Source organism: Lygodium microphyllum, chromosome 7, assembly GCF_053477565.2.
Source record: "Lygodium microphyllum isolate KBCC chromosome 7, Lygodium_microphyllum_v1.1.10, whole genome shotgun sequence".
Taxonomy (NCBI): Eukaryota; Viridiplantae; Streptophyta; class Polypodiopsida; order Schizaeales; family Lygodiaceae; genus Lygodium; species Lygodium microphyllum.
Window position 1 is genome coordinate 58,945,427 of NC_141141.1, and position 21,077 is coordinate 58,966,503.

Consider the following 21,077-nt stretch of genomic DNA (forward strand, 5'->3'; position numbering starts at 1 on the left):
TTCGGAACCTCATGCTATCCCAAAGCTCTAGAAGATAATACTTCTTCTTGCCTTTGCTCTCCTTTGTAGGAGTATTCAAAAACTACACAAGCTGAGGATTCTTTGCCAATTATTCAAAGAAATCAATTGCTATCCTCAACTATGCCTTAAATCAAATTGATCATCATCCTCTTCTTCATCTTGCTGGTCATCAGTATTTTGTGGCCTTGAGGGATTTGCTTCTTTGTCTAGTCAACGTTCTCTACTTGCTACCCATGATGTGTGCCCATTCCAAGATTAGGCATTGCATTCGCCCAATGTTTTGTGAACCTTTAGATAGTGAGGCGTCATCATGACTTGAACCAAAATCACTATATGATGACATGCTTGCTGAAATGCACTCAGCTGATCACAAATTCAGCAATGAGCAAATTCATTGGCTTGTGATCAGGTGCCTTGGGCCCCCACATACTTAAATAAACTAATGTATCATGGCAATGGAATCATGGAACTGGTCTTCCTTCTCGGATAGGGATGAAAATGGTAGTGGATGTTGTGAGAGTGAGCAACGGAAAGAGGGAAGTGAATATGGAGAGAAGAAGAAAAAGAGAGAATGTAGGAGAGAGAAGGAATAATGTGATTGCAATGGCTGAAGGTACAAGGCTGCAACAGTCAGTCCCAACACGCAGCTCTATGCGTTAGTGTGGGTGCCAAATGGTGGTAGGGGATGAGAGAATGAGGAGGGTTGGCTGATCACGAAGGATCAATGATGGATAATGGATAATGAAAGTGGGAGAGTAGGTTGCCTATATATAGGCAAAAAAGAGTGAAAATCCTAAATGTGGTTAAACCCCTAAAAAATAGCCAAAAGTATATAAAAAGAAATGCACTAATGTGCCCTCCATCTAAAGTGTCTAAAACGCCCAAAATGACAAACATACACAATGTCAGAGCTCCTAATGTCCTCATTTGACTTAAATTGAGGCTCATAGGCAAGAGATGACCACATAACACACACATAAATGGTAATATCTCCTTGAATCCTGGATGTGACGGAAGAGATGTGGATCCAAGGGTGGTAGGAAGAGTGCCAATGTCGATGTATTTTGTCGATGAAGAAAGCCAACCAAGGAGCAAGATCCCCTCTCCATATAAACATCCTACAAACGGAAGGCCACCAAAGGGCAATGGAAATGGAGAGCTCTCGAATGGATCACACAAGAAAACTCTAGTCGGAGATGGGTGAGCCAAGCCTCTAACCCAACTATGAGATGACAGTGAGGAACTATTGAAGGCACCATAAGCTAGATAGAAACACCAGGGATCAAGGACCAAGCAATAGGGAATGGTGGCTTGATGACGAAGAAAAGGGGTAGCCATATAAAAGAAAGGCCCAAAGTAGATTGGAAACCTTGAAGCAACTCCTCATGATCTTGGGAAGCCCTCTTTGAAACACAAAGGGCTAGGAAATCCACAGCCACATTACCAATATCATCTCCTTCTAAAAGGGATGGGAGGTACGAGGGAACCACCAGAGGAGATAGTGGGGGATGGGATGGAACTTGTGGAAAAAGTGGTTCACAATTAAGAACAAATGCGACTATAGAAAGTTGCCTCAGAGGGCCCTGCATAATGGAAGGGGAACGGAGCATAGATAGCCGACTCTCTAGCCAACTTGTTAGACAAGTGGCTCCTATAGAAGAATACTCAACAAAGACGGCCGGCTTGGTGTAGACAACCCATATCTTGAGATTGGGAAAACCAGGAACTGGGAGGAGAGAGAAGCTCAAGTGCAGAATAGGTAGGGCCTTAGGAACAAAGCTTGATGGATGGTCAGCCAATAGAGGCAAGGTACCAACACCACTAATAGACATCGAAGAAATGTCACTAGTAGTGACGATATCCCCTTTGATGGGACGGAGAACTTGTAACAAATCACCTCGCAGAGTCATAGGACTCGATGCACAACTAGCAACGAGCCAAGGTTGCTTAAAGAAGAGACCTTCAAAGAAGGCTCCTCCACTTGATAAATGTGTAGAAACATTGACTTAATGGAAATAGTGTGTGACAAAGTATGGGTAGACGAAGGCTTTGCCATCCTTTGCTTCCGGATGAAGGTGAGGGTATATCCTCTAGCACTTCTCCTTGGGGTGTGGTGGGAAGTCTGCGCACAATGAGGACACGTGGAATATCCTCTACGCTTCCCCACAAAAGTTGTATCAAAGTCAGAAGATGACTCTAACTTCTTCCTTTTCTTTTTCTTTTGCTTGGCTTGTACTTGTAGATAAAACCACACATGCACAGCCATGTTTACAGGCTCCACAAGAAACTGTCTCACTATGACGTGCATCCTGCTCAAGCACCAATGGGACTAGCTCCTTCCAAATGCGAGTCTCCCAGCGACGAGAAGTGAGAAGACTGGTGTAGAACACATTATACGTCGGTGACGGAAGATGTGAGAGAAGTGTCACAACCAGGTCTTTCGAAGAAATGTCTATACCAAGGAAGGAAAGCTCATCTTAAATCTCCTCCATCTTGGAGATTTGATATCTCATTGTAGGGGAATCTACAACATAAAGTTGTTGTAGCTGCAACTCAAGAGACAATCGATGCCCAAGAATCTGTACAACTCAATAAGAGAAAAGAGCGGGCTCTGGCATTCAACCGATCCCATAAAGCTGCCGAATCCATGGTCACACCATCATGAGGATCCATAGTAGGTTGGGGTATAGGGATTGTAACAAAATCCCAAAGGTCATAGTTGTTGAGGAGGCACTCCATGTGGCAAGACCATAGAGGATAGTTTGTCCCATTTAGCTTTTTGGATGCGGAGATGCCTTGGAAGAAAACAAAGAAGTTGCTGCAACTGGAATGCCATCCACTTGTATGGGGTCCGTTAACCTATGAATCAGAAAAGACTGATAGAGAGGGGGAGTATCCAAGGTAGGAAGGGAGAACTCGATGCCGGGAAGGTATGCTGACTGAAAACACTGTCTGTAAGCTCTATAAATGACGATGTTAGCACCCAAAAGGGTTTCCGAGCCCAAAACAAAGATGGATCCAGTATACGCAGTATAGGGAAGTCTGTCTGCCAGATTAAACAGGCTGTCCAGCCTGAAAACGGGGTTATGCAGAGTGCCGAGATGCTACCCAAGGGAGGGGAAGATCCTCAGCAGGAAAACACAGCAAACAAAGAGGTCTTGCAGCTTGGAAAGTGGTCACTCTGTCTGTAGGAGTAATTGCCTGGCCTGCACAAAACACAGATCTGGCTGCTTGAAAATAGGCCGTTGAGGTTGCTGTGATGCCGCCCAGCTCAGGAGAAGACTCCCAGCTGTCAAATGCAGGGAGTACACGTATCAGTCCACTTGGAAATGGGCCGCCTGCACCTAGAAATGGGCCACTTGTACATGGAAATAACTTGCCAGCAGTAAGGAGCTGCCGCTTGCCTGAAGCGAGTGCTGGACTGAAGGGCTGCCTGCAAAGTGCAAAGGGCAGACAATTGAATAGACTGCCTAGCCAGTCAAATGGATGCCCAGCCTGTCAAAAGGCCGCCCAGCAGTGTAGGAGGTAAAACACAGATGTGCTACTCCCAAAACTAGTGATGAAGATGACTGGAACCACGAATAAAGTGCTCCTCTTCATAGACTCCGGCTCCCATGCGTGGCTTTGATACCATGTGAGAGTGCACAATGAAAAGAGGAAAGCGAACACGGAGAGGAGACAAAGAGAGAATGCAGGAGAGAGAAGAAACAATGTGATTGCAATGGATGAAGGTACAAGGTTGCAATAGTTAGCTCTAACATGCAGCTCTACACGTCAATGTGGGTGCCAGGAGGTAGCAAGGGGATGAGAGAATGAGGAGGGTTGGCAATGATGGATAATGGATAATGAAAGTGGGAGGGCAGGCTGCCTGTATATAGGAAAAAAAAAGGGAAAACGCTAAATGGGGTCAAACCCCTAAAAAATAGCCAAACGTGCACAAAGAGAAACGCACTAATGTGCCCTCCATCTAAAGTGTCCAAAACATATAAAATGATAGACAAATACAATGTCAGAGCTCCTAATGTCTTGATCTAACTCAGACCGAGGGGCAAAAAAAAAAGGGAAAACGCTAAATGGGGTCAAACCCCTAAAAAATAGCCAAAAGTGACAAAAAGAAACACACTAATGTGCCCTCCATCTAAAGTGTCCAAAACACATAAAATGATAGACAAATACAATGTCAGGGCTCCTAATGTCTTGATCTAACTCAGATTGAGGCTCATAGGTAGAAGACGACCTCACAAGATACACATAACTGCTGACAGATGCAAGTTGATTACACTCCACACAAATCGAGGAGGGAAATATATGTCATGTGAGTTTAACTCTTTTTTGGCTCTGAAAGGGGCATTAAACATCAATGTACTATGCCTTACACACCTCAACAAAACAGTGTGATTGAAAGAAAGAATCGAACTTTGATGGAGATGGCACATTGTATGTTTTTACACTAAGTTGCCCAAAAGTTTTGACTTGATACAATTGTGTGTGCAATACATGTGCTGAATTGCAGTCCCTAAAGCACTGTTTGAATGTACATCTTATGAGGCTTGGAATGGCTGAAAGTGTGGCACATTCGATTCGTTGGTTACAATGCAACCCTCTATAAATAAGATTTTTGTTAGTAGAGATTTCGATTTGTTGAATATGCTATTCAGCCCTTTATGGACTGCAAAAATCAGCCCAATGTGGGGCCTAACAGTTTGTTGCCATTGTTTTAGCAAAGTGCACCTAATTTTGGTCAATTTCAACAATCTATTAAGGGTTTACAATAGCAAAATTAGCAACAAACACATGTTGAACAGTAGCTTGATTTTTAGCCCATTGATTAGGGTATTGTTGATGATGAAGTGGCCGATGAGAGGGCTGCTATTCAAGAAGCTAAAACAGCCCCTAGATGGCTGTTGGATATATTACGAGATAGCAAACAATTCATTCCACAACTAGAGTAGCTACTCATCATGCAAAGGGTAACTTGGTTGCGCAGGCACTTGTAGCTACTGCATGCAATGAGAAACTCGTTTCTCTACAGAATTCTGTAGAGGAGAAGCATTGGATAGTATCTATGCAGTTAGAGATGGACTCTATTCTTTAAAATAGCACATGGGAGCTGTGTGTCTTGCCTGTTGGCAAGCGTGCTATAGGCACAGCGTGGATTTACAAACTAAAACACAAATTTGATGGTAGCATTGATTGCTACAAGGCACAACTTGTTACCAAAGGGTACACCCAACAACATGGGATTGACTATGATGAGACATTTGCATCCCATTCACATATGACTACCATTCACAATGTCATTGCTTTGGTTGCCCATTTTGATTGGCATGTGCATCAGTTGGATATAAGGATTGTTTTTTCGAATGGTGATCTTCATGAGGAGGTTTATGTGACACAACCTCCTGGCTTTGTTAAAAAAGGCTCAGGAAGCAAAGTGTGCCGGTTGCATAAGGTCTTCTATGGTTTGAAATAGACACCTAGGGCATGGTATGAGAAGATGCTTTCATATTTGATTGCTCTTGGCTTCAGTGATTCATACATTGAAAGCATGCTTTGTGTTTGCAAAGGTGGGGATAATCTCTTGATTCTCATTCTTTATGTGATTGATATGCTTTTGGCTGGACCTCATGAGACACATATTGCCCCCTTAAAGGCTGAATTGCAGTATGCTTTTGATGTCATAGATCTTGACTACTTGCACTATCATCTTGGCATGTAGTTTACTGCAGTCGAGGGGGGCATTGTTTTGCGATAATCTAAGTACATTGGATAGCTCCTTGAGCATTTTTAGATGCAAACTGCAAGTCTATCTCTACCCCAGTTGAGATAGGCCATAGGTTTACACTCAAGGATGTAGGAGATCTATTTGATGCTTCTCTTTATCGGCGGGCTATTGGTTGTCTATTGTATTTGTGTAATATATGGCCAAACATTTAGTTTGGGGTTTCTTAGTTGGTATGCTTTATGCACTGCCTTGGTACTATGCATTGGCATGTAGTCAAACATTTCTTTTGCTGTCTTAAAGGTATGTAGACATCGGACCTTTTCTATAGCCTAAAGATACTTCTCTTTGCTTGCAAGCATTCACAAATAGTGATTGAGATGGATATTTTGACATGCGGATGTCCACTAGTGGTGATTATTTCATCCTTGGTGATTCGTGTATCTCTTGGTCTGTCTACAATGGCCACATCTAGCTATAAAGGTGGATATAGAGCAATTTTTATAGCTGCATTGGAATGTGTGTGGCTCAGACGCCTTTTGGTTGATCTTAGTATCAGATGATAGTCGCGCACTCCTATCTATACTAATAGTTAGAGTGCCATGGTAGTTGCCAGGAATCTAGTTTTTCATGCTCACACAAAGCACATTGAGGTGCATTATCATGATGTCAAAGAGAGGCTCCATGCAGGGTAGATTGAATTGCCTCATGTGCTTACACAAGACGACTTGGTAGGTAGATAAATACACCTGTTGTTTTCTTCCCCCTCTTGCCGGTGTCTACGGCCCGCAAAAAGAAGGTGCCAAGTGGACTTAAAACGAGTATGTTGATGATGCTCCGCTTTTTACAATCATTCCATCCGTTGGTGAGAATGGAGCAATGATTTTTTGTCTATGTGGCTCGAATAGGATCAAGGACTCTATCAATCCTCTCCTTCTCTTCATCAATTTTCTTCGTCCTCATGTCATTGTAGGTGACATCGGTTCATTCTTTGTATAGACCCACATTGGCAATGACCTTTACCATCTTCTTCCATTGCTTTTGCTTTAGGACATTGAATGCAAGATTGCACTCAATCACCATTCGTGCATCTCAATATCTGCAAGTTGTTGCCTTTCTCGTAGAAAGGCAACCGACTCATGGGGACATGACTTGGTGCTTGAGAGAGAGAGAATTGTCTCTTGGGTGCTGCATGAGCCTCCGTCCTTTGCCTTTTGCCAGAGCTGAATGCGGATGTGGATTTGCCACTATCCATGGTGGAGGCATCGGTCGAAGATAAGCCTACATTTTAGGCTTCCACATGAATAGCCATAGGTGTTGGTGTCGATGTGCCACTTCCTTCTCCTCCTCCAGCAGATCCCCCTCTCATCTTGATGTGAATCTCGTCCACAATGCTTTGAGGGATTTCCTTGCATGGAGCAACTTGCTTCCCCATCTTGGAAAGATGTTGGAGAAGTTGGGTCGCACTAGTTTTGTAGTGCTTCCCGCAATACTTGCACGTCCAATGGTGGGAGTTCAACTTTTGTGTCCCTCTCCATATGGATTTCATGAAAATTGAAGGCCTTGTGCCTCGCACGAGTCATGATGTTAATGGAGGGCCGAGGCTTCAAGCTTGGAAGTTGGAAGTCCGGGATTGAGATGGGGGAGAGGAGAGTGAGAGAGAGAGAGGGAGAGTAAGAGGCTTGAGGGTTAGAGAGAGAGGGGGTCGGATAGGCTTGATAGATAGATAGCTTCCTTGAAGAGAGAGAAGCTTGAAAATGCTTGTTGATTTGGTGTCGAAGGATGGAGGGGAGAAGCACCTTTTATAGGCTAGAGAAGAGTGTGAAAGGAGAGTTCCAAGAGCATCCAAGGCCCAAGTCAAACATTCAAAAGTATGCTGGTTGGATCTTGGGATCCAAGGGGGTAAGGGTGTGGAATGTGGCATCCAAGGCATGGGAAGACTCTCAAGTGCCATGTATGTGACTAACGGGTGAAAAATGCGTAGCGGGGACATTGTGTAAACACAAGAACATGCCTAGACGCAACGACCAAAACAAGTCAATTTTCACATATGAATTTGTACGGATACGTATCATGTCGTACAATATAGATTGTATGGTATGATCTTGTCTGTACATCGTATAAAGGCAACTATATCTATGACCTGTTGACACGAAAGATTGATTTGAGCCGGGGTGTTATCTTTGATGAGGCTTCAACCTCTGATGATCCCATTGATGGTGATTCATGTGCAGGTGGTTCTTGGTCATTGATTGAACCCCCTCACCATTAGCTCAACCCCTTCCTTCTCGGTTATCTATTGGCACCGCTACTTCATCTTCGACTTCTCCCCCTTATACTTCTCTTTTACCATTGATGGCTCCTTCTATTCCTTCTTCATGGACTGTTTCTATTCCTTTTCCATCCCCTTAGGTGTCTTTTGGGGAATGTCAGTCTCTTTTCCAAATGATGCATTACATGTATTGGAAACCTAGTGGTCTCCCTCGTAGTAAGATGAGCCTCTCACCGTTCCTTGGTGGTATCGATGACTCATGTAGGCTCCATTTTCCTTTGACTCCTTTTTACCCACGTAGATAAGCCAGGATATGGGCCGAGCAAGACAGTTCACTTTATGTGAACTATGCTCTTATGCCTCAAATTTTTCAGAATCATGAGCCTACTACACTTGACAAGGCTCTTGCACAGGATATCTGGTGTCGTGCTATGTAAGAGGAGCTGGATTATCAAGCGAAATCAGACTTGGGAGTTGGTTCCGCTTCCATAGAAACGAAAGGTGATTGGTGTGAAGTGGGTCTTTCAGACCAAGTACTTGGCTGATGGATCCTTGGATAAGCACAAAGCTAGGCTTGTTGCCAAGGGATTTGCACAGAGGGTGGGATTGGATTATTCTAAGACTTTTGCACCTACAATTTGGATGTCTTCTATGTTGCAGCTGATTCCATCGAGACTAAGTGAGTTGAGGGTGAGAGTGTTAGATATTGCACAGAGAGTAGAGAGCAGTGGAGAGAGAGAGTAAGCATGACACACTAGGTATTTGGTACAATGACGAATGTACCACTTTTTAGGTTTAGATAGTATATAAAGTACAATAGTGTAAGGGTGCTTTCGCACCCAAACATTGAAGAAAGGCATGTCAGAAGTGGTGCAGCAATGGAAGCGTAAAGAATATGCTGAAATAAATGCTGAAACACAAGACAGAAGAAAGAAAGAAAGAATGAACACAGTAGACAGATAAGAACTCAGATGTATGCTCGGGAAATGGAATCCATATCGAACACGAGACAGCAGCATACAACGGTGAGTCACTGGCTGCGTGGGCTCCTTAGCACTGGCTCCTCTCTCCCAGAAGGATCTCCACTGATGGCTGAAGTACAAAAGACTGTGGAGGAGGAGCCCTATAAATAGCCACAAAAGTGGGGAGCATAAAATGCAGGTCGGCCAGCAACAAATGCTAAATAATACATCATAAATGGCCACAAAAATGTGCCATAAAATACTGCATAAAATGTCCAGCCTCTGCACACAGACTCACACCATGAGCTGACTAATATCTGCTAACACCCTCTCTCAGATCATGTGTGATCGGATACAATGAAATAGTACAATGATGGAGAATCATAAACTACACAACAAAGAAACACCAGAAGGACCATGGATGTCCAAGCGGTGAGTGGCCAGCCCACCACCAAGAAGCCTCGGAGAGTATCTGATGTCGATGTCGATCGTACCAACAACACCTGAAAATAGAGAAGAATCATAGCAGCTCTCTGTGTAATGTCACCTATGTCACTCAGGACATACAAAGCCAATCTGCCAAACATGTCTCTGAACATGTGACCATGGAGTTCCCGCCTTTGGCCAAACCACCAAAGTGTCCCCTCATGTGAGCTCCAGACGAAAGCCTCTCGCTCTCTGTCAAGAAGAACAGCTCATCATGAACCTAGAAATCAACTCCAGTCTCTAGGATTTCACTGCCAGATACCGTCGATGCGTCAGGGACGTCCCTCTCTGGAACCTGTGCACCTGTATCAAAATATAGATGAGGCACTGCAGCCCCACCAACACCCGCTCACACTCCCTCTCTGGCACCGAGGAGTCGTGAGGGATGACCGCATCACCACCACTAGAAAGCAGCCGAGGAAGGGGCCACCAAGCCCTTCCCGCGATCCGAAGAAGAGGATCCCTTCCGCGCCTTGGACTTCTCCTTGGTCGGAGGATCGGAGTCGGAGTCTGATGAAGGAGAGGACTCATCGGTAGAGTCAGCATCCCGCTTCGTCTTCTGCTCCTTCTTCCTGGAAGCCGCTAACTTCTTGCAGTCCTTCCGCAAATGTCCCTTCTTGCCACAGTGATAACACTGGGGCTTCGACTTCTTCTTCCCGTCACCCCTCTCTGAAGCTACATAAGCCTCACCTCCATAATGTGCCGGAAGCCGCCCCTGTAATCTCAAGGATGCCTCATGCTCAAGAAGCATCGAGGTCATATGTGTAAAACTGACAGGAGACGATGATGTCTGCGCCCGCAAAGCATTGGCCACTCCATCAAACTCCGGGGGGAGCTTGTAGAGGACCGTTTCGACAAGATGCACCTCGGGAAGAGCAGATTGCATGTGCCGAAGCTGGTCTTGTACCTGCGTAACACGAAGAAGAAAAGACTGAATAGTATCTTTCGGCTCAAACTTCATCTGCTGGAGCTGGCCATAAAGTGTGACGGCCCGCATGGTGGAAGGTGCCTCGTACATTTGCTGCAACTTCTGCCATACTTCAGGAGATGTCCTACACGAGGTAACCGCCGGTAAGACCGCTTTAGAAATACACCGAAGCAACGCCGAGTAAGCACGGGCATCGTCCGAGTCCCATGTGAGCACCGCTTCCTCATGGTTGTCCTCATCAAAGTCTTCAGGAAGAGGAAAAGGACGGAGAGGTCGAGCAAGAGCTCCACAGACGATGTACCATAGCCGCTTCTGCACAAACCAAGCTTTCATGACAGCACTCCATGTGAGGTAATCAGGGCCATGTAACTTATCATCAGTTGAGGTGCACGGAGGGGCCATCTGGAGGAGGTAGAAAAGAGAAGTAGAAGAAAAGAGGGTCGTTGGGAGAGTGAGCACAGCCAAAACGCAACCAAAAACACCAAAAATAGTGAGTTCACATGCAATATAACCCAAAGGCTGACCAAAATAAGCCAAAAGCTGCTGCACAAAGTCAAAAAATCAGTCAAAAACTGCCAAAAACAGCAAAAACGGCCTGAATAATCAGAAAAACAGACAAAAATAATGCTGTAAACAGCAAAACACAGGCTGCAAACTGAAGAAACAGGGTCTAAAGACTGTTGCCAGCAGGTTGATGAAGGAAACACGGGCAGCAAAGAGTGGAACAGCAGTAAACGCAAATCTGACCAGAAAAACGCAAAACGCAAATGCTGAAACACTGTCGCCAGCAGCAAATCAGCAGTCGCCAGCAGGAAGGACAGCCGCCTGATCAGCAAGAAGGGTGTAAATCCTGAAAACAGCAAGAAAACATAGCACAAATAGGTTGCAGCCTGAAATCTGATACCATGTCAGAAGTGGTGCAGCAATGGAAGCGTAAAGAATATGCTGAAATAAATGCTGAAACACAAGACAGAAGAAAGAAAGAAAGAATGAACACAGTAGACAGATGAGAACTCAGATGTATGCTCGGGAAATGGAATCCATATCGAACACGAGACAGCAGCATACAACGGTGAGTCACTGGCTGCATGGGCTCCTCAGCACCGGCTCCTCTCTCCTAGAAGGATCTCCACTGATGGCTGAAGTACAAAAGACTGTGGAGGAGGAGCCCTATAAATAGCCACAAAAGTGGGGAGCATAAAATGCAGGTCGGCCAGCATTTAATGCTGGTCGGCCAACAACAAATGCTAAATAATACATCATAAATGGCCACAAAAATGTGCCATAAAATACTGCATAAAATGTCCAGCCTCTGCACACAGACTCACACCATGAGCTGACTAATATCTGCTAACAAGGCACAGTAAGCCTTTATTTCCAACAACCTCCCACCTAAAGGCAATGTAAAGAACTCTCCACATTAGAGTATAACAACTGAGCATTCGAGTTACTCAACGCTGTCCTGAAGGTATCCCAACTTTCAGGCAGAGTGCATAGCAATAAAGTAGCCTTGAACTCATCATCAATATGGAAATCCAAAGCAATTAGCTGATTGAAAATTGAGTTAAACTCATTCAAATGTATAGACATGGCTGTACCTTCTTTCATGCGAAAGTCCATTAAAAATTTTAGCCAATAAACCTTGCTAGCTACACTTTTCTGAGCATACAATTCTTCAAGCCGCTGCCACATTGCATATGCTGAGTTCAGCTTCTCAATGTGGAAGAGCAAGTTGCTTGACACTGAGAGCTCAATGGTAGAGCAGGCAAGCTCATCCAAGTCACCGCACTCGTCTTGTTTCATGTTTGCTGGTTTGATTCCCTTTGTTTTGATGGGCTTTACATGTTTCCTTTGCACCAAGACATTGTAGCATTGTTTTTGCCAAATTGCAAAATTATGTGCATCCTCAAGCTTCTTAATGTGCAAAAGATTACTGCTCTCATTGTGTCTAGCCATAATTTGCAGCCCCAAATTGACTAACTAGTCACCAAAGGCAAGCCTAAATGTGACACAACTAATCACGGTACAGTAAAGTACCAACCAACAGTAAAAATCCCAAGATTGCAAAGATTTCAGATTTGCAAATAGATTTTCAGAGAATAAAGATGTTTGTTACTACACTCCTTAGGCAATTATTGTCACATTTAGGTACCAAGGCACCAATGACATGTGAAATCCCCAAAATTTCACTGAAATTTTTGCTCCAAAGACATTCCTGGGCAGAAATTTGACAATTTTGATCAAAAGCCCCAAATTTTTAGCGGGTAATCCGTCCAGATTGCATCAATACATGTACCCAAGTGCATCAATACATGTACCCAACTGCATTGAAGAAAATTCTACTAAAATTTCACATTGTGCTTGTGCGTGAAATAGCCAAGGCAAAATGTGAAATACATGTATCCAAGGGCAAAATTTCACGTTGTGCTTGTGCTTGTGAATGCTTGCTAAAGTAATAGCAAAAATTAAGGAAATAATTTGAAGAAAAAAGACATGAGATGAGCTTCTTTTGGTGTTGACCAGGACTTGTTGATTTTGACCTTTGATTGAACGCAATGCACCCGTTGCTTGACGACTGTCGAGTTTGATCCTGCGGCGCTTGCAACTCGCCGTCTGTAACTTGTCGTGTTCCCCTGCGGCGCCTGCGACTTGCCGCCTGCAACGTGTTGTGTGCTCCTGCAACGCTACGACCTGCCACGTGCAACTTGTTGTGTCGTGCGTGCTTGTCGAGCCCGCCTGTAACCTGTCTGTCGCATTTGCTTGTTGTGCCTGCCTGTAACTTGGTGCCTGCACGAGTGTGTCTTCTACGCGACTCGCTTTGACCGTCACACATATTGACTATCGGACGTCACCTCAGGCGTGTCACCTCACTCCAATTACCGGCTCTGATACTAGTTTGTTGCAACCGGTTCGATCGAGACTGAGTGAGTTGAGTGTGAGAGTGTCAGATATTGCACGGAGAGTAGAGAGCAGTAGAGAGAGAGAGAGTAAGTACGACACACTAGGTATTTGGTACAATGACGAATGTACCACTTTTTAGGTTTAGATAGTATATAAAGTACAATAGTGTAAGGGTGCGTTCACACCCAAACATTGAAGAAAGGCACAATAAGCCTTTATTCCCAACATATTATTCAAGCTATCTTGACTTTTGTAGCTCATCATCGTGGCTTGTCTTTTAGATGTCAAGTTTGCCTTTTTAAACAACATCCTAGAGATGGAGATGTATGTTTCACAGCCTCTTGGTTTTCTTGTGTAGTGGAAGGAGGATCATGTCTACTGATTGCAGGAAGCTCTCTATGGCCTAAAGCAAGCTCCTAGGGTTTGGTACTAGGGGATTGATTGATTCTTCTTGCAAGGTGGTTTCCATTACTTGGATTATGATCCCAATCTTTATTACAATGTTGTGGGTGATAGGTGTGTTTTAATCATCTTGTATGTGATGACTTGATTGTCATAGGAAGTGACTCACATGTAAAATTGAAGTATAACAATGGAGCAGAAAGAAGTGAACACAATTGATAGAGAGAGGAAGTGGTCACAGCATGATAGTTTTCATAATAGAATGTGAGTGAAAACAAAGTACAACAATGACGTTGCTTTTTACAATAATGGCTCTTGCTCTTCTTAGCTTGTTTGCCCCCCGCTTCTTGTTGTTATCTGAACTTCCAGAACTTCTAAAACTTTGCGGAGCATTTTTGGGCTGATTGCCCTTGCCTTTTTGCTGCCACAAAAGCATGTTCAAAAGCTACTACATCCTCACCACTATTCTTTTTTGTTTGCTCTTCTTCCAACAATAAGCCAACCAATTGAAGAAATGTAAGTGACTGTGGAGAAACCCACATTGTAAGATTCAATGGAGTGTGGAAGGCCAAATAAGACGGTGGTAAAGAGTTCAAAGTAGTAGAAATCATATGAGTATTATAATAATACTCATCTACATCGATCAACTGCTCGTGCAAGTCCTGAATTTTATTAAGATGATCTTGCATAGTATCACTGAAACTAGCCTTCCTTCTTGGAAAGGATGATAATTCCTTGATTAAGCACTTAATTATAGCAGTCAGCAAATAAACGTAACTTAAAATGCACAAATTACCTTAATAATCTTGGACATTGGACACCTATTGACCCCAAAACCGACGCTCTTTTCGATATTTCTTTGACTTGATTGCTAATGGAATGAGTACAAGCTAAGATTCACAATCTCCTTTGTTGTTCCAAAAGCCCCTTTGCTGTAGCAACAATCATTAAACAATTCGGGTTAATTGCCCCTTGATTTTTCACCCAGGACTTGCACGAATGGAACCTCCAACAAGCCAAATGCTACTCCAAATTACAATGAATGGGTTGGCATTTGAATTCCCTGATACTTAACACAAATTTTAGGTGTTGAATTTAGTATACAATGTCTTCACCGATTGGCATGGGTCTCGAGGTGGCTGTTAAACCCTGATTTTTGCAGAAATATAGGGCTTACAATAAAGATCTCTTTGTTGTCTACCAAATTTGGTTGAGATTTGCTCAAACTGGTTGAGAAATGCTAAGATCTCTTGAGAATAGGTTGGAGAAGGTGAGAGAGAAATTTGATTTCTTTGCAAGAAAACCCTAAATTTTGTTTGCTGCCTGTTCCAGCTTGTATTTAATGCAGTCACCTATTGCTAGACACCTCCAAAATTCTGTCACTTGATCTGTCTCCCCCAAGCTGTAAACTGGCTGAATGGCTGAAACCTAATCCCCAAAAACGTTTTCTTAGTTTGCATGGGCATTTTTGCCAAGTGGCAGTCTTCTAAACCGGTTTTTCAGCATTATCTAGTGATTTAATTAATTTTCAAAATTAAATAATCTTGAAATTTAATTTCAGCCCTTCTGACTTTGCCAAAATTGAATGTGCCCATCCATTATTAAATGGCTGGGCCATTTGCAACTTGGAGTGGTCCCCAACCTTTGTTGACCCTTTGACTGGCATTAATTAATTAATTAATGATAGTCCCTAGGGTCACCATCAATACTTGTCAAATAACTATCCTAGGGTTGCCTTTGACACCCGCTGCATCCTCGGGATCGTTGGCTTGTTACCATGAAATAAATGCTGTGTGCATCACGTGTGCTAAATAACGTTGCACATTTGCTTAATAACTTAATCAAATGCTATCAGCAAGATTAAAGCATCTTAAAAATTCACATCCCCATGATAATCACCTTCTTCCATCTTCACATTTTCAAGCTCCTTCAAAAAAGAAATTTGTGCCTCATTCTTACCAACAAACATGTGCTCAAGTGTAAACCATGCTACTTGTAAAGTAGCAATAGAATGAATATGCGGGATTATTGATCGTTGAACCGCCAATGAAATAAGTGACAATGCTTGGGCATCCCTAGTGTCCTAAGGCCCCTAAGTAGATGTTCTTTGGGGTGGTGGCTCTGTGACAACTTCTTGCCTTTGTCCACGTCCTGCTCTCTTGTGCCCTCTTGTCTTTGTCCACGACATCTTGCTTGTGGAGGGGTTGCAGGAGACAAATCACTAGGACATACTTCTTCCCCACTAACATAATCCCAAAGACCTTTTGCAACAAGCACATTTTTCATCGTAAAAGACCATAGAGAATAGTTGTTGCCATCCACTCTATCCTCTTTTGAAACATAAGTGAAGACATCATTTTGCCCATGAGCTGCCATGATAAATGTCACTTAATCAAATGCAAAAAGAGCAATTACAAAAGCTGGCTGACCTAAAAATCTTCAAATTCCCAGAAATTACAGCAAATGCCAAGCTGTAATCGACCAAATTTAGTCAAAAGAACCACCAAATCGTGTCATAATTAACCAATACTACCTCAATGTGCTGAAAATTTCCAGATTTTAGCAAACAACACGTTGTCCAAGGCAATAAGAGTGCTCAGCAGCACTAAAAACACAAAAGCACCAAAACTTTGATTGTCCAATGTGCGTAGTTTTAGTCAATTTCAGACTAAAAACAAATTACGTGTGCCAATGTTTGCCAAAAATACAAAAACCCCAAAATTTCTAACCCAAATATGTGCAAATTTCTTAAATTCATGCACTGAAGCACTTGCTGAAGCAAAAATTGACCTGTTCCTGCAAAAGCACTTTGCTTTGGCTTTGAAATTCTGATTAAAATAATAAAATATATTTGTAGCAGCTGCATAGATACAAAAATATGCTGATGTGGCAACTCAAGAGCAAGCACAACCAGTTATGAGCTGCGTGGTTGTTGACGTGGCAGACTGGAACAGATCTGGAGCAGTTTTGGACTGCGCAGGTGCTGACATGGTAGTTCTGGACTGCGCCTACCAAGTTAGGGTTTTTGGGACTGCACTTGCAAAATTAGGGTTTTTTGGACTGTGCCTGTAAAATTAAGGTTTTCCAAACTGTTCTGGACAACCATGAGAGGTTGTAGAGGTTGAGGAGAATAGAGAAGGCGTGTCAGAAACATAGGCTGCCACAGGTAGGAGTAGCATGTGGGTTGAATTGAGAGTGGAGAGCAGAGAGACATCTGGCTGAACAGCTCTGATACTGAATGTAAGAGCGAAGTACAACAATGGAGCAAAAAGAAGTGAACATGATTGATAGATAGAGGGAGTGATCACAGCACGTCAGTTTTCATAATAGAATGTGAAGTGAAAAGTACAAAGTACAACCCTTAGCCTTTAGGGTTGTGAAAGTGACTTAAAGTGCGTTCACACACAGATGTGTGTATTGTGGGGTAAGTGACCAAAATGTGTAACGTAAATACATAGATGAAAATAAAAGTGACTGGGGGAAAAAACCTCTCTTACAGAGAGTAAAAAAGTGCCATTGTGTCCTATGTGCAGATCATTGGCACTCCTATGTGAGCGTAGGTGTGAGTAAAACCCAACATCACAGGTTGGTTGGACTTGTGAGATCTTGTGGGAGGAGTTTAACATGACGGACCTAGGGATCCTTCACTTACTCCTTGGTCTAGAGATCTATTAGATGGCACATGGCATCTTCATCTTCCAGCATAGGTACATCTTTGAGCTTTGTTCGGAGTTTGGTATGGCCGAGTGATAAGTGTCGGCCTATTTCTTGCCTCATGGATGCGGAATCCAAGCTTGTGGCAATTGGAGAACCCCCACCAGATGCTACCCATTACAGGTGCCTTGTTGTTTCTTTAATCTGGCTTATTCATACTAGGCTAGACATCTCTTTTGTGTTGGCATTGTTGTCTTCTTTTACAAAGACTCCTACTTAGGCTCATTAGCGAGCCGCTTTGTGCATTCCGTGCTATTTACAAGGGACTTGATCCTATGGGATCATATACGGCGAGGGGGCCGCTCTTTTTGGATGGAGTAACTTAGATTGGACAGGTGATGTGGAGTCCAGATGATCCACTATAGGTTTTGCTTTCTCCCTTGGATTGAGAGCTATCTCATGGAGTAGTAAGAAGCAACCTATTGTGGCCTTATCTTCTACGGGAGTAGAGTACTAAGCACTCTGTTCTACAACTATGGAGGTGGTTTGGCTCCGTTGGATGTTGGTGGTGATTTGCTTTCAATGGACAGGTTCCGCACAGTTGTACATGGATGACTAGAGTGCCTTAGCTTTGGCAAAGAACTTTGTGCTTCATGCTCTTATGAAGCACATAGAAGTTCAGTACCATTATGTTCGAGAGAAGATCGTGGATTTCGAGTTAGTGGTGGCTTGTTGTCCCATGGAGGACGATGCAACGGATCTCTTCACAAAGCTTTTGCCCAAGGCTTCCACACTTCATCACATGAGGTTGTTGGGTCTTCAGGCACTCCCAATATCTGAGAGGGGGTACTAGCGTGCCATTCTATTTTGTCAGTCTATCATCTCATGGTTGTGAGCTTCGTCAGAGTTTGACAAAGACATTGGAGCTCTGACTATGTTTTCCATTCAGTTTTGTGTGCATTTCTTTTCCTAGTCAGTGTCAAGAGTGATCACATGTTGTCAACAGCCATTTCTCATGTCCTGCCAAAGGCTGTGCAGCCTAGTTGTCAGTGATTTGCCCTAGATGGCTGTGATCAGCCCCAGACCTGCCACATCAGCATTCTGTGCAGTTTTTTGTCAGTCAGACTGCGTTAAATGCTGTTGGCTAGTTTCAGCATATTCTGGCTATTTAGCAGCCATTGTCAGGTAGGGGCAGGTCACTCTCTTCTATCTTCTGCAGGTGCTCTCAGATTGCAGCATTCTTCTCTGTCTCCTTCAAAGAGTGCTGGCTGCACACTCCCTTTCTGTCACCGTCATTGTCTCTGTCACCATCTTCGGTATGTCATCATTTTCCAGCCTGATCTGGTGCCCTCACTGATGCTTTGGGCTGCGTGCAGGGACTGATCAGTCCATTGTATTCTGCATTTGTTTCAGATTCAGTGCAAATTTCTCCTCTCTTCCTGCTGTCTTTTCTCTTCGTGTTCATGTTCCTCTTCTGTCGTGCACTCACAGAAGCGCAGCCCTAGTTTGCGCTTTTTGGACTGCTTGCTATAGCCAAAACATTGATCTCCTTGTACTTTGGACATTGAGTCTAGCTGGCTGTCCTCATTTAGGATCAACCATTGGAGTGATTTCTCTTCTCCTTTTCTCTTCGTGTTCATGTTCCTCTTGTGTTGTGCACTCACAGAAGCACCGTCCTAGTTTGTGCTTTTTGGAATGCTTCCTTAGCCAAAACATTGATTTCCTTGTAGTTTGGACATTGAGTCTAGCTGGCTGTACTCATTTAGGATCAACCATTCGAGTGATAACATACTCTACCTTATTGTTCATAGGCGTCTTCGACTCTGCACTCAGCTTTGCTTAGCCTGGACTGGCTCTTCAAGTGTCTTTGATCCTTGTGCTCCACCTTTTGCATTGAGTCTTCATCCTTGTTTTGGCTTCTTCAGCTCTCGGCATCAGTACTTCATGCTGCTCAGTGTGCTTCATTGTATCTTGTACCTTGCATATGTAGAGCCTTTTGTACTATTTCTTCCATCTTTCATCCATTTATTTGGGCATTCATTCCTTATTCAAGGAGTCTTTGACTCTTTTGTTTTCTGCGCACTTTGTCTGCTCACTTGTCATAACACATTTTACTTATGTCGCCTTGCTTGCTTCTACAAGTTTATGATCATGTGAGCTTGGAGCACAATTGTCGGGGAATTGTAGAGTCAGTGTTGTGAGGCCACTTGGATGATTGGCCTTCTGTTAGACGGTTGGGTTGCCATGATCACTATAAAGGTTTCTTTCTAATCTTGACAAGATCAATGTAGCCACTTCAGATCGTGACCAATCTATCATACTTAACAAAGAAATGCACAGGGATAACAAGGGATTGGGCATAGCCAATGTCCAAATACTGAAGTTCTAGTGTCTTCAAGGTATACGGTGACCAGTCATTGCTGCTTATATAAGGAACTCCTTTCACTAATCTCTCAGCTATAGGTAGGGCAAGCTCGTTTACTGCTTAACTTGCCACCCATATCAGGGTCAAATGGCAGGGCTAACAATCCTGCTGAGGTACCTTTCAAACATGTGCAAGAGAAAGACCGAGAATGGAAGAGGAGAGTAGTCTGAAGCCTGAAGGTATTCCAATGTGAATGTGGAAGTGAAATACAAGACACTGTATGCCTGTCTGAAAACATACAAGCCTATGTATAGCTGGAACTGCTGGACGGTCACTCATAAAACAGGTCTGACCAGTAAAAACAGGTCACTCATAAAACAGGTCTGACCAGTAAAAACCCTAGTGTATGTGACAGACATGCTGTCCTCTTCATGGTACTCCCTGAGAATTGCTGCTGCTAGACAGCATACAGTTGTCTTTTTGTTCTGCTTTTTGCATTTTGCTTCACCTTGAAGCAGAAGTTTGAATTCAGATGGTAGGATGCACCTGAAATTTTTCTTGCCATAAGCATAAAGAGGTTACAAAATATTTGTGAATTGTCATAGTTGCTTGTTCTTCTTGTTGGAGTTGATTGCTGGTGCTCATCAATACTTCGTTGACAGGTATACAGGCTACATCAACTAAATAGAGCGACTCAGCTAGTTGCAGGGCTCTTGTATTCTTTGAGAGGAGCAGAAGCTACAGCTGAAGCTCTGGCTGTAAATGGATCACTACAGACTCTTGTATCTGTACTTCAACTGTTAGGCATGATGTGCCTCTGGTCCTTGGGGGCATTTCTCACACACATTTTCTCTTTTAAATCTCAATCATGGGATAGAAGAATACCATCTTCTGGGTAGTTGTCTAAGAGCTATGAACATTATCAGATCTTGATACCCTGTTAGTTTCATCGAAGCAATATTTTCCTTGAGCTATTCAGCTGCCTTTAAATGATTTGTTGATTTGAGGTTCAGAAGCTGAAACATATTTGAGATTGTGAGGTCATGTGAATAATATGAATCTTTAGAACATTAGATGGCAGTAGAAAGCGAGCCAAGGCGTGAAGAAATTAATTTGTTGGTCATGTATGCAGAGTATCAGCAAGATTCAAGCAAATTTCTCTCAGGTTTTGCAAATATTTGCAAGCTTGGGAGCCTGCAAGCAGCAGAAAATATGGATAATTTGAGTGTTTCTGACCTGCTTCAAGTCATTCTAAAGCAAGAGGTGTTCCTGCAAGAGGCATTACAGATGTACCTGGAACGGCCTGTGATAAAAAAATTCAACATAAACAAAATATCAGTTCATTCATCATGAAATATCCACGA

General features: G+C 43.3%; 1 protein-coding gene across 2 annotated transcripts in view; it reads left to right on the forward strand.

Moving 5' to 3' along the window:
• The window catches only part of LOC148033492 (uncharacterized), a 69,514-nt gene extending 48,731 nt beyond the window's left edge, over nt 1-20,783 (forward strand). For both annotated transcript variants that reach the window (XM_087681430.1, XM_087681431.1), the window contains exon 5: nt 20,376-20,783. In XM_087681430.1, coding sequence (XP_087537556.1) covers nt 20,376-20,612 — 237 coding nt within the window. In that variant the 3' untranslated portion in view covers nt 20,613-20,783. The remainder of the gene's footprint in view (nt 1-20,375) is intronic.
• The last annotated feature ends 294 nt before the right edge of the window (nt 20,784-21,077 follow it).